This window comes from Hemicordylus capensis, chromosome 1 (genome assembly GCF_027244095.1).
Source record: "Hemicordylus capensis ecotype Gifberg chromosome 1, rHemCap1.1.pri, whole genome shotgun sequence".
NCBI classification, from domain to species: Eukaryota; Metazoa; Chordata; class Lepidosauria; order Squamata; family Cordylidae; genus Hemicordylus; species Hemicordylus capensis.
Window position 1 is genome coordinate 290178369 of NC_069657.1, and position 13595 is coordinate 290191963.

General features: G+C 44.5%; 1 protein-coding gene across 15 annotated transcripts in view; it reads left to right on the forward strand.

The window, feature by feature from the left end:
* The window catches only part of DLGAP2 (DLG associated protein 2), a 691732-nt gene that overhangs the window by 575146 nt on the left and 102991 nt on the right, over positions 1-13595 (forward strand). For all 15 annotated transcript variants that reach the window (XM_053286136.1, XM_053286148.1, XM_053286135.1 and 12 more), the window contains one exon: positions 2851-3920. In XM_053286136.1, coding sequence (XP_053142111.1) covers positions 2851-3920 — 1070 coding nt within the window. The remainder of the gene's footprint in view (positions 1-2850; positions 3921-13595) is intronic.

Below are 13595 nucleotides of genomic sequence, written 5' to 3' on the forward strand. Positions count from 1 at the left end.
TAAACATTCTTCACTGAAAAACCTGTTACATGGCTAATATTGAAGCATGGCTTTGGTTTGCAGCTTTCTTGATAAACATTATTATATTGCTGAAGTGGAATTTCATTCTTAATATTCTGCCTCTGTCTCTGGTTTTGATAATATTTTCGTTCTTTTAACTGGGTGCGCTTTTTGCAAGCCACTTTGAACATTTTTAAAGGAAAGGCAGGATATACATTTTAAAAATATAAGGACTGATAGAGAAGCTCTTACTTCCCTCTGTTCACTCCTTTTGTGTCACAATGTCTTTCAGTTCCCATGTTTATTAATTAATATTTAATAAATATTACATTTATTAAAAATTTCAACAGTGCAATCTATATATATTTTAAAAAACCTTACACTTATAGGTGTTTGGTGGAAGAAAGATGGACTCACAGACGTGACTTCTGTTTTTAGTCTCTCTGTGGCAAGCTCCATGTGGAGCTTAGACTTGCAAAAGTGTCTGATGATGTTTTAGCATTTCAACCACCATCTGAATGGCACTCCAGATTTCAGAAGGTTGCTATTTTCCATTATAACCAACACAATGATGTCATTCATTAAATCAAATTTGATGTCTTTCACCAGAGGATAATTCAAAGTCAATCCCCTTAAGTTGTATTATAACAACGACTGTGTTCTCTGCTTTCAACTGCTTTTGAAATCTCCTACTTATTTGTTCTGTGCATTTGTATTAACTTTCAATAACTGTATTTCTAGAGCAAATATGTAAAAAGACTATGAAGATGCAAACTTGAAGTATAATTATTGAAATGTGTAACTGCTTCTGTAAAGGCTACCTCTTATAGCTCAAATGTTCATGTCCTTTTCAAAAGTTTAATAAACTGACATTTGAGAAGGACTCTGAATACCTAAATCAAACTGAAGCATTCCTTGCTTTCTCTGATTTTGTTTGTGAAATTTCACAGCTGCAAGTTCTTGTATAACAGTGAGATAAAGAATTCATCAAACTGTGAGCACAATAGAGCTTTCTATAAAAGACTCTCTTAATTAGATGCTGGTTTGTTTTGTTTTTTTGGTGAGGCATAACTTTACCCTGAAAGTCATGAGGAAAAGTTATTTAATTTAGCAGAATCTGCAACTTCTGTTGTATGTGCAAGTATTTGCTAATAAGAAGGAAAAGTAGTTAACAACACCTATGGATTGTACCTGAACCACTTTGCTCCATTATCTCCAGCCTGGGTAACTACTGCTAGCTGAAAAAAGGCATATATGCTGTACTTCAGTATGACTGGTAGAAGCCATGACTTTGCAGTAGATAGTGTGGCAGTAATAGGTTTGCAAATTTGAACTAATCCCCCACACACTTTTATGCACTTGTTTCTGGATGCTTGAATGAAATTTCAACATGTTGGCTGATACGACGACTGTTCACTGGTGTTATACAGAAGCGGCAATTCTCATGTGTTCCCCTTCCCTCTGAAACCGACTGTGACTCCTGAAAAACTATTCCTGAGGGTTGCACAGCCCACAGAGACATATTTTGGGGAGTTGTAGTGGGCTTCAGAGGGGAGGAGAGGTCAACAAAAATCACCCCTCCCCCATAGCATCAGCACACCATCACTGCACCAGCACCTTGCTAGTCTGCCTCTGTCATCCACTCTAAATGGTTGATTTACTATTTTTTTCTTTAGGGGGAAAAACACTCTGATGTTAATAACCACTGTTTCCTCTAACAGGGTTTCCCAGATGTTGTCCACTACAATTCCCAGAATCCCTACTGCATGGCCTTTGGCTGGGGATTATGGGAGTTGTAGTCAACATCTGAGAATCCCTGTTAGAGGAAACACTGTTAATAACCTTGATCTAGAATGGACATAATCCAGCCAGAATGAAACATATTAAAGTTCCATTGATTTCAATGAGAGAAGTTTAAGCACATGATTAATTCAATGGTATGTCAACAACCTAATCCTAAAATGTTTTCTTGTGACAAAGTTGCACTCTGTTCTGTGGGAATTACTTCCTAATACACACTTTTGAGATTTCAGCCAGATGTGCTTAACTTTGTTTAGATTAGGCCCTATAAAATTACATGCATGATTACACAGGTAGGCCAACTCAAACAAAAGTATTCAAGGAATTCCTGATTTATGGAAATGTTCCTGCTCCTATTAGAGAGGAAGGGAAATGATAGTGGTATCACAGTGAGTGAGAGAGGGAGGGAGAGGGAGAGAGAAGAAAATACTCTGAATAGTAAGCAGGCAACTGAACATTGGATAACTCTATTGTTCAAAGTATTTTGTTCAAACACTGAAACAGAAGACCATTGTTACAGTTAATTTGTTTTTCCTTTGTTGGCAAAGAGAGAAAACAAATTAACTGTAATTTTACTTGACAAATTAGTTAACCTGCACTTGTGCTAAAAGTAAAATATTGGTGGCCAACATCTTGACTAAAGTTGCTGCAGAGATATTGTGTTCAAAGGGCCTCCACAAGGTTTAGTAATACAGACTCCCACTGCACAACATGGAGGTGGTGGGCAGGTTTTTGTCAATCTTTCCTTCCCCAGAAGCACTCTTTAACATGCATAAATATGTCCCTTGGGGTTGTGTGGCCTGCAGGGACATATTTTCACATGTTAAGGATTATTTCTGGGAGAAGGAGAGAGTGGTGAAAATTGTCCTCCCCCATGTGCAAGCTTCTGTGCTTCAGGAGTCTGTACTACTTTAGGCTACAGAAGTGCTCTGCACACAGTACCTCTGTAGCATTAGTCAGGATGTTGGCCATTATTTCTTTGTAATGTACTTGGCTTTTTAAGATGGTTGTCCTAGATGATTGACGTGTCTCTGTATGTTCTGCCTACAGACCAGCCATACTCATGGTCTCCTACTCAGCACTTCAATGAAGAAGCATACTCTCCTGTTTCAAGGAACATGAAAGGATTATCTGGCAGTCGCAATCAACCACAGCTATGTTCTGCTCATACTTGTGGTTTAGCATCCCCTGAAGACTGCGAACACACCCACGATCATATTCACCATGGGCAGGAGTCAAGGCAATCATATCTTCTCAGCCCAACGGAGAGCTGCCCGATGGACCACCATCGGTGCTCGCCGCGAAGCTCCATCCATTCAGAATGCATGATGATGCCCATGGTTATGGGTGATCATATGTCTAGTAGCACTTTCCCCAGAATGCACTACACCTCACATTACGATACTAGGGACGATTGCACCATGTCTCATACTAACACAAAGATTAACCGGATCCCTGCAAATCTGCTGGATCAGTTTGAGAAACAACTTCCTCTCCACAGAGATGGCTTTCACACTTTACAATATCAGAGGACCTCAACAGCTGCTGAACAGCGCAGTGAAAGCCCGGGTAGAATACGTCATCTTGTTCATTCGGTCCAAAAACTGTTCACAAAATCTCATTCTTTGGAAGGTTCTTCTAAGAGCAATGTCAATGGGACAAAGGGAGATGGCCGAGGGGACGACCATCATCATGGACATCATTCTAAACATAGCAAAAGAAGTAAAAGTAAAGAACGGAAACCTGAAAGCAAGCATAAAACTGGAATGAGCAGTTGGTGGAGCTCCGATGATAATTTGGACAGTGATAGCACTTATCGAACACCTAGTGTTGTCAACAGGCATCATGTGGACCATATCTCTCATTGCTACCCTGAAGCTCTTCAGGGACACTTTGGGGACCTTTCACTAAAGACTTCAAAAAGTAACAATGATGTGAAATGTTCAGCTTGTGAAGGGCTTGCAATGGCCCCAGATGGCAAATACATGAAAAGGAGCTCTTGGTCTACACTTACCGTAAGCCAGGCTAAAGAAGCTTATCGCAAGTCATCTCTTAACCTAGATAAGCCTCTAATTCATCAGGAAATCAAACCTTCCCTGAGGCCATGCCATTACCTTCAGGTAAGAGCTAAATGTGGTTAATATGATTAATCAAAAAGCAACACACTATTATAAAATTTGCTTGCGGGCATTCTATGTGCATGCTTTACATATTTTAGTTTTAATGATTTCTAATTTTGCAAAATTCATCTGCACCTGAGAGCGAAACATAAGATAGAGAATAGAGAATTGTTAATGGGACCCTCTTCTTTTCTATTTAAAAATACATCACAAAATGGATTTTTGTCAGGCCTTTGAGGGCTAATAACAAATGTTTTAAAAACACCCTAAAGTTGTTTTTTATATGAATTACTGGGGAGAGAATGTTTAATCTATAGGCAAGATCCAGTTATTGTTAACAACACTTGTTCCAATGATGAGATGGAAGTCTTTATTGTGAGTGTTTGTATCATTTGTGTTTGTCCTTTTGTGTTGTGAAAATCGAATAAAAAGTATAAGACAAAAAAGAGAATAGAGAATTGTTCATATTAATGAACTATCCATAATAGATGTTTAGTAAAATCAAAAGTAAAATCAAACTGGTATGTAAATTAGCATGGTAATATATTGTTATTTAAGTAAAACAATGTAATCTTTAAAAGGATCTACAACAAAAATCCAATCAGCAGCTCCCAGCTTTTAGGATTTATAGAGATGCCTTAATTGCCATTTCTTTCAATTCTGTACCTGACATTCTCAGCTGGTTTTTTGTTTTGTTTTGTTTTGTGGCGGGGGGGGGGAGGGTGTTTCACAAATTACTATCCAGCTCTATTGATTAGTGATAAGGAACTCCACAGCTCCTACTGTTCTTTCATTACTTGCAGATCAAATGGGGATTGTCCCTTTTCCCTTTTCCCCCTTTCCTCCCCTTTTCCCCTTTTTGTTTTTGCATTTTCTTTTGCATTTTGTGGGCCTCCATATCTGGTTCCCCATGATTTTCTTGAGTGGACCTTAGGTAATCCCTAGATGTTCTGTTGCTCTCTTTTAATATTATGCATATTGTCTACATGCATCTAATTCCTGCCATCTCAAGGGCAGCCTCCTCAATAATCACTCTGCTTCAAAAGGCAGCATTTATGCTTTATCAAAGAATCCATATAGACTTTGAAATTTTGAAAAAAATAATATGCTTTTATGCAAGTGATTCCATATTACATACTGGCCCTTTAATGTTTCAGTGCTACATTGATAATGTACACCCCTGCATGGTTGCTAAATAAATGCAGGCAGAGAGCTTCATTTGATGGACAACATAACAAGTAAACAAACTGGGCACAGTTCTGCAAAAGCTAGGCACAACTAAGGCTAGGTCTCACAAACAGCACATGGAGTTGCAGAGCTAGACCACATAATTGACTGCTATGCACATATAAGCCTTCATCTAGATGGCACAATGTGAAAAATGCCCTGCATCTATAAAATGCATATGCCATAGCATAAGGCAGGAATCCTAAGCATACCTACTTGAAAGTTAGGCCAATCAGTGGGATATTTGTAAGTAAATAAAGGAAATGTGTGAGTTTAGAACTGGAACATTTGTCCCATTGAAAACAATGGAATAAGGCTTAGCTGTGACTAATTAATTATTAGCTCCACATGACTGCTTTGAAGATTAGGGAAGTGGCAAGAAAGGGCTGTTTGACACTTTCCCCCACACTGAATCCACCACACTTAAAGTTATTATTAGCTTCTCAAGGGAAACTCTGGTATGGTTAACACTAGGGCCACATTAAGACATAAAGGATAACCACAGTTAATCATGGCCAAGGTTGTAACTCTATTTTGCCAGAACACAGAAAACTGCAATTACAGCTGAAAGCTACCTTCAGTTTGCCTCGCCAAACTCTATTTTGAACCTTCGGTTATCTCAAAGGTTCACCACCCACACCTGAGGTTTTGCCGCTGAAGCATTGCATCCGACTGCTGATGCAGCTATAACCATAGTTTCATGCTGATTTTCAAACCACGATCATAGAAGAGGAGGAGCAGACCCACTCAAGGATGTGGCTGCTCCATGGTTTCAGCATTTCTTGCTGGCAGCCTCTCAGAAAACCAGACCCACTCTCCCTGTCAGCTATGAAGTTGCCAGGCTACAGGGATGCCGCACACCCCATCCTGGACTTGTCAGCCTGTCAAGTTGCACAGTCACTTGGGGGAAGCCCTGATTCTCACTCTGTCCCTTGCTGCCCCCGCCCCCAACCTGGCAAGCGGTAGGGCAAGGGCACAGGATGACAGGACGTGCACCAAATGTTCTGCTTCAAGAGAAGAGAGCAACAGTCATGTATGTTCACAAGTACAAACACTCCAAGTGGCAGCATAAGCAGGGTATCCAATTGCAACACCAGGAAGGGAACATTTGTCATGTGGGGGAGAGGGACCCAGGTTAGGGTATAAAAGGCAGACCCTTTTATACAATAAAAATACATGCAATTAAAAAAATTACAACATTAAAACAATTTAAAATTTAAAACATGTTTAAAGTATTAACTATTAAAACTGAAAATCTAAAACAATTACAGCTTCCTGTGCAAGAAAGCTGCAGGGATGGGCACTTGGGTGAGCGCTGTCCCAGTCTCGGTGACTGCCACTAACCTGCTGTCAAACCCTGTGCCCTGCCAGCCTGCCCACCCATGTAGGGATGTGCAGCCCTGCATGCGGCCCCAAAGGGCAAACCATTATCCCAGGCCAGATGGAAACCAAGGCTCTCCTCTCCCTGGAATTCCTGCACTGGGAGATGTGCTAACAGCACTATGACAGGCCTAGCCCAGGAACTTTGAATGGATATAAAGGTCCAGTCCACACCAAAGCCCTGTGCCTACACCATCCATACAAGCAGGTATGCCCTGGCAAATAGTCCCCTCATGGCAGGGTAGCCAGCATGTACAAGGAATCCCCTCTTCCGCCGGGGAGCAAATAGTTCAGGGAGGGGTGTTCAGGGCTCCCATCAGGGTTTGGGAGGCTTCCACAAGCAGAGATTCAGGAGCAACCAAGTCCTATTTTTTTTAGGGATGTGCGAACCAGTTCAGATCCAAACCAGTTCGGATCTGAACTGGTTCCGGTTCGGCGGTTCGAATCCAAACCGAACCCCCCCGGTTCGGTTCAGATTTGAACCAAACCGGGGGTGGTTCATTTTGAACCTGTTTGGATGGGTTTGGACCCCTGAAAATTGGTAGTATGGTAGCTGGTACCAAGGGGTACCTGTTACCCAAACCCCAAAGCAATGGGACACTCGTACAATTTTTTATGAATTTTTGAAAAATATTTTTATTTTTCTCATAGGATATAATGGGACTCAAACCAGACCATTATTCCTTATTGTGGAGCACCCATGGGTGCCAACAACCATGCAAACCCTGAAGCAATCAGACACCCTTATGATTTTTTATGAATATTTGAAATATTTTTAATTATTTTTCTCATAGAGCATAATGGGACCCGAACCAGCCCATATCCCCTATTGTGGAGCACCTAGGGGCACAAAAGCGGGGTGGGTGGTAGACAGATAGGGCTGCCTACCACCCAAAAAATCCCAAGGCAATTAGACACTCCTCTGATTATTGGTGAATTGTATTTTTGAATTCCTCGTAGAGAATAATGAGGATTGCAGCAAATGTATAGCTTCACGTCGGGGGGGAAAGGGGTGTCGTAGAGTGCAGTGTGGTGTCTGGTAGTTCCTAGGGTGGGCAAGGAAGCTACCTGAATTATTTGAAAGGAATTGGGCAAAGGGGTGATTTTTAAGTGATTTTTGAAGTTTACGCGTCTTTAAGGTTTTTCTCCATTAAGAAGCATGGAGGTGTCAGCAAATGTATAGCTTCACGTCGGGGGGAAAGGGGTGTCGTAGAGTGCAGTGTGGTGTCTTGTAGTTCCTAGGGTGGGCAAGGAAGCTACCTGAATTATTTGAAAGGAATTGGGCAAAGGGGTGATTTTTTGGTTAATTGTTGAAGTTTACGTGTCTTTAAGGTTTCCCCCCATTAGATATAATGAAGGGTGTATCACTTCACGTTGGGGGGAAAGGGGTGGCCTAGAGCAGTGTGGGGTTGGTGGTAGTGCCGTTTAGGGGCAGGGAAGCTACCTGAATTTTTTCAAAGGATTTGGGCAGAGGGCTGATTTTTGGTTAATTGTTGAAGTTTAGGCGTCTTTAAGGTTTTTCCTCATAATAAGTTATAATGGAGCTTTCAGCAGCCCCATAAGTGCACTTAGAAACCCATGGGGGTGGTTGGCACCCTACGTGCACTACACCTCCACTCGCTCTGGGCCACCCCAGCGCCCCCCAACGTGAAGTGATACACCCTTCATTATATCTAATGGGGGGAAACCTTAAAGACACGTAAAATTCAACAATTAACCAAAAATCACCCCTTTGCCCAATTCCTTTCAAATAATTCAGGTAGCTTCCTTGCCCACCCTAGGAACTACAAGACACCACACTGCACTCTACGACACCCCTTTCCCCCCCGACGTGAAGCTATACATTTGCTGCAATCCTCATTATTCTCTACGAGGAATTCAAAAATACAATTCACCAATAATCAGAGGAGTGTCCAATTGCCTTGGGATTTTTTGGGTGGTAGGCACCCCTATATGTCCACCACCCACCCCGCTTTTGTGCCCCTAGGTGCTCCACAATAGGGGATATGGGCTGGTTCGGGTCCCATTATGCTCTATGAGAAAAATAATTAAAAATATTTCAAATATTCATAAAAAATCATAGGGGTGTCTGATTGCTTCAGGGTTTGCATGGTTGTTGGCACCCATGGGTGCTCCACAATAAGGAATAATGGTCTGGTTCGAGTCCCATTATATCCTATGAGAAGAAAATAAAAATAATTTTCAAAAATTCATAAAAAATCATACGAGTGTCCGATTGCTTTGGGGTTTGGGTGACAGGTACCCCTGGGTGCCAACTACCATCCTAGCTACTTTTTGAGATATGAACCAGTCCTAACCAGTTCGGTTCGGATCCGGTTTGGATCTAAACCGAACCGGGCGAACCGGTTTTGTGCACATCCCTATTTCCCCCCCCAAAGATAGGTTGGGAGGGTGGCCCAGGGCTGTGCCCCCCAAGCTTACTCATGAGCAGGGCTGGGCAGCTGGACTAGCAGTGCTCCATCATCTGAAAGGAGTCTTCCTTTGTAATGAAGATGGGTACAGACCCAGCATGAAAAACCATGGCTCACGAGAGTGCAAGGCAACGGGGACACCCCCACACAACTCATGAGAAGAACCATTGGAGGGGAGGAGAAAGAACTGCTAACCACAGTCACCAAAATTATGTGTGGGCAGAATGTCCCCTTCTCTCACGGGTATGTCAGGCTATTGGAGCTCTAAATACAGCAAGGTTGCTTTTGGGATGGCAGGCATTGGGATGGCAGGCATCAGGAGGTACTCCAGAGACAGCTTTCCATGTCTTGGGGACCATGGCCAAGCTGTTGCAAAAATGTGCCCTCTGCCAGCCCTCCAGCCCATGTGGAGATGTGCACTCTAGCCTGTACCCCCAGGGGCGAATCCGTCATCCCAGGGCAGTTGAACCCGGAGACCCCTTCTCCCACTGATACCTGCGCCAGGAGATCTGCGTACGGAAGATATGCTGAGCCAGACCAGGGAATCTTGAATGGGTTTAAGGGTCCGTGGTCCATGCAGATGGTTTGAGTGAGGGTGCTATTGGCAGGGTTTGAAAGGCAGCTCCCCAGAAGTGATTCTATGCAGGAATCACAGAAAGGTTGGTGAAGAGGTGCCCAGCCCCATCCACTTTGGGGGCTTCATGCCCCCCACCCAGGCTTAATCATGATCAAGGCCGGTCACCAGGGGTTAGTCTTGGGTCAACTGAAATCCTTCTTCAAGGACACAGCCAATCGACCTGGGGCTCACTGGCCCACCCTCAGACAACTCATGAAAAGGAGCATCAGAGGGAGAGGGCAAGGACTGCCTGGACAAATCTGAAATGAATACAGATGGCAAAACATCCCCTTCTCCCACTAACACCTCCCTCACAGGAGTGTCAGGCCATGGGTGCTCTACATAGATGTTTTCTGGATGGCAGCCATGGAGATTGGTACCTCGAATAGAGACCACTTTCCTTGTCTTGGGGACAGCAGACAAGTTACTGTGAAACCATGCTCCCTGCCAGCAAGGCTCCCATGTGTACACATGCACCTTGCCATTGCTCCGGAACAGCCACTGTCTAGCCAGAGAATGGAGGTTCTCCTCTCTGATGAATCCCCACACTGGGAGATCTGCATACAGCGTGATGACAGACCAGGACCAGGGGATTTTTAATAGGTGAAAAGGTCCATCAGAGTGTCTATCCCCCATCCCCTCCGCATATGTGCCCGGGCCAGGACAAAGGGAGTGTTTAGATGGCCTTTGGATGGATGGATGTCTGTGCAGGAGAAGAGGATGGGGCGGGGGTTAAGGGGGATCTATTCTATTCTCTTCCTTAAGGAGAGACCAGCCCCTGACAATCTCCCCTCTTCCTGTTAGTTAGGAGGAGGGAGGAATTTAGCTCGAAGATGGTGCAAGGAAAATCAGGCTGCTCACCCCCCAGCATATTTGGGCATGGCCAGTTTGCCTCAGCCTCTCTTCGGATGACGCATGAGGCAAAGGGGCTCATGGGATTGATGGAGGCTGGAAAGGAGTGCAGGGTCAGAACAGCCACGTCTTTCGCTCGTCTAGCTTCTCAGTTTACCTTTAGCAGTGACCCTGTCTTCTCTCCCTGATCATAGTGTGGACTTTGCTGATCACCCTTTTGGGGGCTGGGTAGGGATGTGTGTGTGTGTGTGTGTGTGTGTGTGTGTCCCAGTCTGATTGGCTTTTGACTGGGTCTTCACACTAAATTCCTTAGTTAGTTAGGCTTCCTAGTCATAATGGCAGCTATAGTGCAGAAGGTAGTATTTTGTGGTACAGTGTGCTGTCAAGTCAGTGTCTACTCCTGGCAGCAAACATGAATTGTCCCCTTTGCTAAGCAGCATCTGTCCTGGTTTGTATTTGAATGGGAGGCTACATGTGTGAGCAATGTAAGATAGTCCCCTTAGGGGCTGGGGCTGCTCTGGGAAGAGCACCAGCCTGCTTGCATGCAGAAGGCTCCAAGTTCCCTCCCTGGCATCTCCAAGATAGGGCTGAGAGGGACTTCTGTCTGAAACCTTGGAGAAGCCACTGCCAGTCTGTGTGGAGTTACTGAGCTAGATGTAACAATGGTCTGACTCAGTATAAGGCAGCTTCCTATGTTCCGATGAATATTGTATAGGTTTGGTGCACACCTTAAGGCACACGTTTGGCATTTAGAGAAGTCCCTGGCAGTCCCCCGGTGCTTTATGTCTTGGGGAGTGCTGCCTGGGGTTTTTCTCTAGCCTGTGTTAAAGGTTTTACAGCTATGTGTATGGTGGGGGGGGGAGGGTGATGTAGTAGTGTGCACGGACCGGTTCGGAGGCCATTCTACTGGCCTCCGAACCGGTCCGGACAAGGGGTGGTTTTGGTTCGGGAGGGTTAGGGTGGGGGGTCCCATTAAGGGCGGGGGTTGCTTTACTCACCCCTCCCGTGCAGAAGGCTTCCTGCACTTCGCAGACGGCAGGGAAGGGGGCAGGCGGGCGGAAGGACATCTCACTGCCGCCAGCCTGAGCGTGGACGGACTCGGTCCGGGCGAGATTTAAAGAAGCGAAATGGCTTGAGGGGGCTTCGGGGGCGGCAGGGAAGTATCCTGCCGCCCGATTTTTAAAACAAGAAGGAGCCCCAGAGCCATAGGAGCGGGCGGAGAGCGATTCTGCCACCCGGATTTTTTTTAATATTTACGGCGCCAAAGCTGCAAAGCGCGGGAGGGGTGAGTAAAGCCCCCCCCCCGCCCTTAATGGGACCCCCCACCCCAGTGCCGGACCACAGCTCCGCGGTCCGGTGCACACCCCTAGGGTGATGCATTATGCAGGTGCCTGAGCTTAGGTCAGCTAAGAAGGGCACAACAGCCATAGAGCTTTGATGCTGCCTAGAGTCAAGGTGTGTCAGCCTCTGAATCCTAGGCCAGGTTTGCACCTAGGCCAGGTTCGCATCTGATTGGTGAGCTTGTAGTCTCCACACTGTGAGGGTTGAGAGTCAATCCCATCTTCTGTCTGATTCAATTAATAAAGGTGTGGCCCTTTACTTCCAATTTAATGCCTTGTGTCTTTGTTTGGTGTGGGTGCAAGGATTAATTCCCTCTCCCCCTTTCCACTTCCCTGATCTTCAAAGCACTGCTAATTATTTATTTCTGATTTATATTCTTTTATTCTTTAAAGCACACTATTGGAGATTCTTATGCTACACTCTTGTTAACTGGGCAAAGTGCCTTTGAAAGTGGTGGCTCTCCTGTATTTAGCATCTGTTGCTGTTCAGCATGATGTCTTTGTAATGCTATTGCTAGTGACACTTTTGTCTGTGTGGATGTATACAACTTTAAAATGTGAACCCTTTGGGGACAAGGAACCCTTTTCTCAAGCCTTTTTGCTATGTAAGCTACTATGAGAACTTTATTGTGGACAAGTGTATTACATATTTTGTGGATAAGTGTAATACATATTTTGAAAAATTAAACACAATGTGGAAGATCCATGATAATAATTTGGCCCTGCACAAGCCTTTGTATAATTGGACTGTTCTTATCTTAGTGAGACATCATCACTCTGTTTCTATAAGCAATCACTGGCTAACATCCTGACTAATGCAGCATGGGTGTTCCTAACGTCAGAGACCATGCTTGCACTAGCCTCCATGCTAGTCCCAAAGCATGAGCACTCTTGCAAAAGAGGATAAATACTTTTGGAGCTCACCCATGCTCCAGAAATGCTTTACTGGAGCAGAAACATGTTGCTGAGTGTAAGATTGTATGCTTATGCAGGGGCAAGCTCCAAATGTATTTGTACTCTTGTATAAGGGTCCCTACGCTTATGTGCACACTAGTGCAGGGTTTGTGTGTCATAGGTGTTGATGTTAGTAGCACCCACACTGCATTAGGATGTCAGCCCCTGTGTTCTAACTGCTTATATTAACCTTTATCCACTTGCATCTTTGGCCTGCAATGATATTTGTCAATTAAGTTTGTCTAATTATAGAGGAAATGAATATTAGTCAAATATAGCAAGATTGTGAGAATGTCTTATATTGTGAGACTGTGAATCTGGCAAGATAGTGAGAATAGAGCAAGTACCAGATAATGTCTAAGGCTGGTTAATGAGCAATGTTGAAACAGTAAAGTAACAGAGGCAGCATCACTCAGAGGTGGAGCTAGTGGTGTCCCACTGTATTCCATGAACACAGGGCACAGGGGCTCTGTTTTATAGCTGCTTCCCTTGTAAATACAAAGCAATCTTAGGTTTGTTTTAATGAAAACGTTATCCCAGACACAACTCCGTTTTCTCCTTCCCCTTTCTCTCCCTTTTCTTTCTGACTCCACCCCCTGCAGGATCCCCACTGGGACATACTTCATAAAAGATTGCTACATAAAATACAACAGGGGGCACTGTCCTCAGCCCCCATTTGCCTCTGCCCCAATTCTCCCCCTGCCAGCGCCGCCCCCCACCCCACCCCCAAGCCAGTGATGCCATGCTGCTGTCTGCTTCCACTTAGTATCTGGCTTGTGGGGTCAGAGGCAGCTTCTAACCTTGTGAGCTGCTACTGCTGCCACTGCCTCCAGCTCCTGCCTGTACCGGAAGAGCCAGTGGCAGGAGCTGGAGC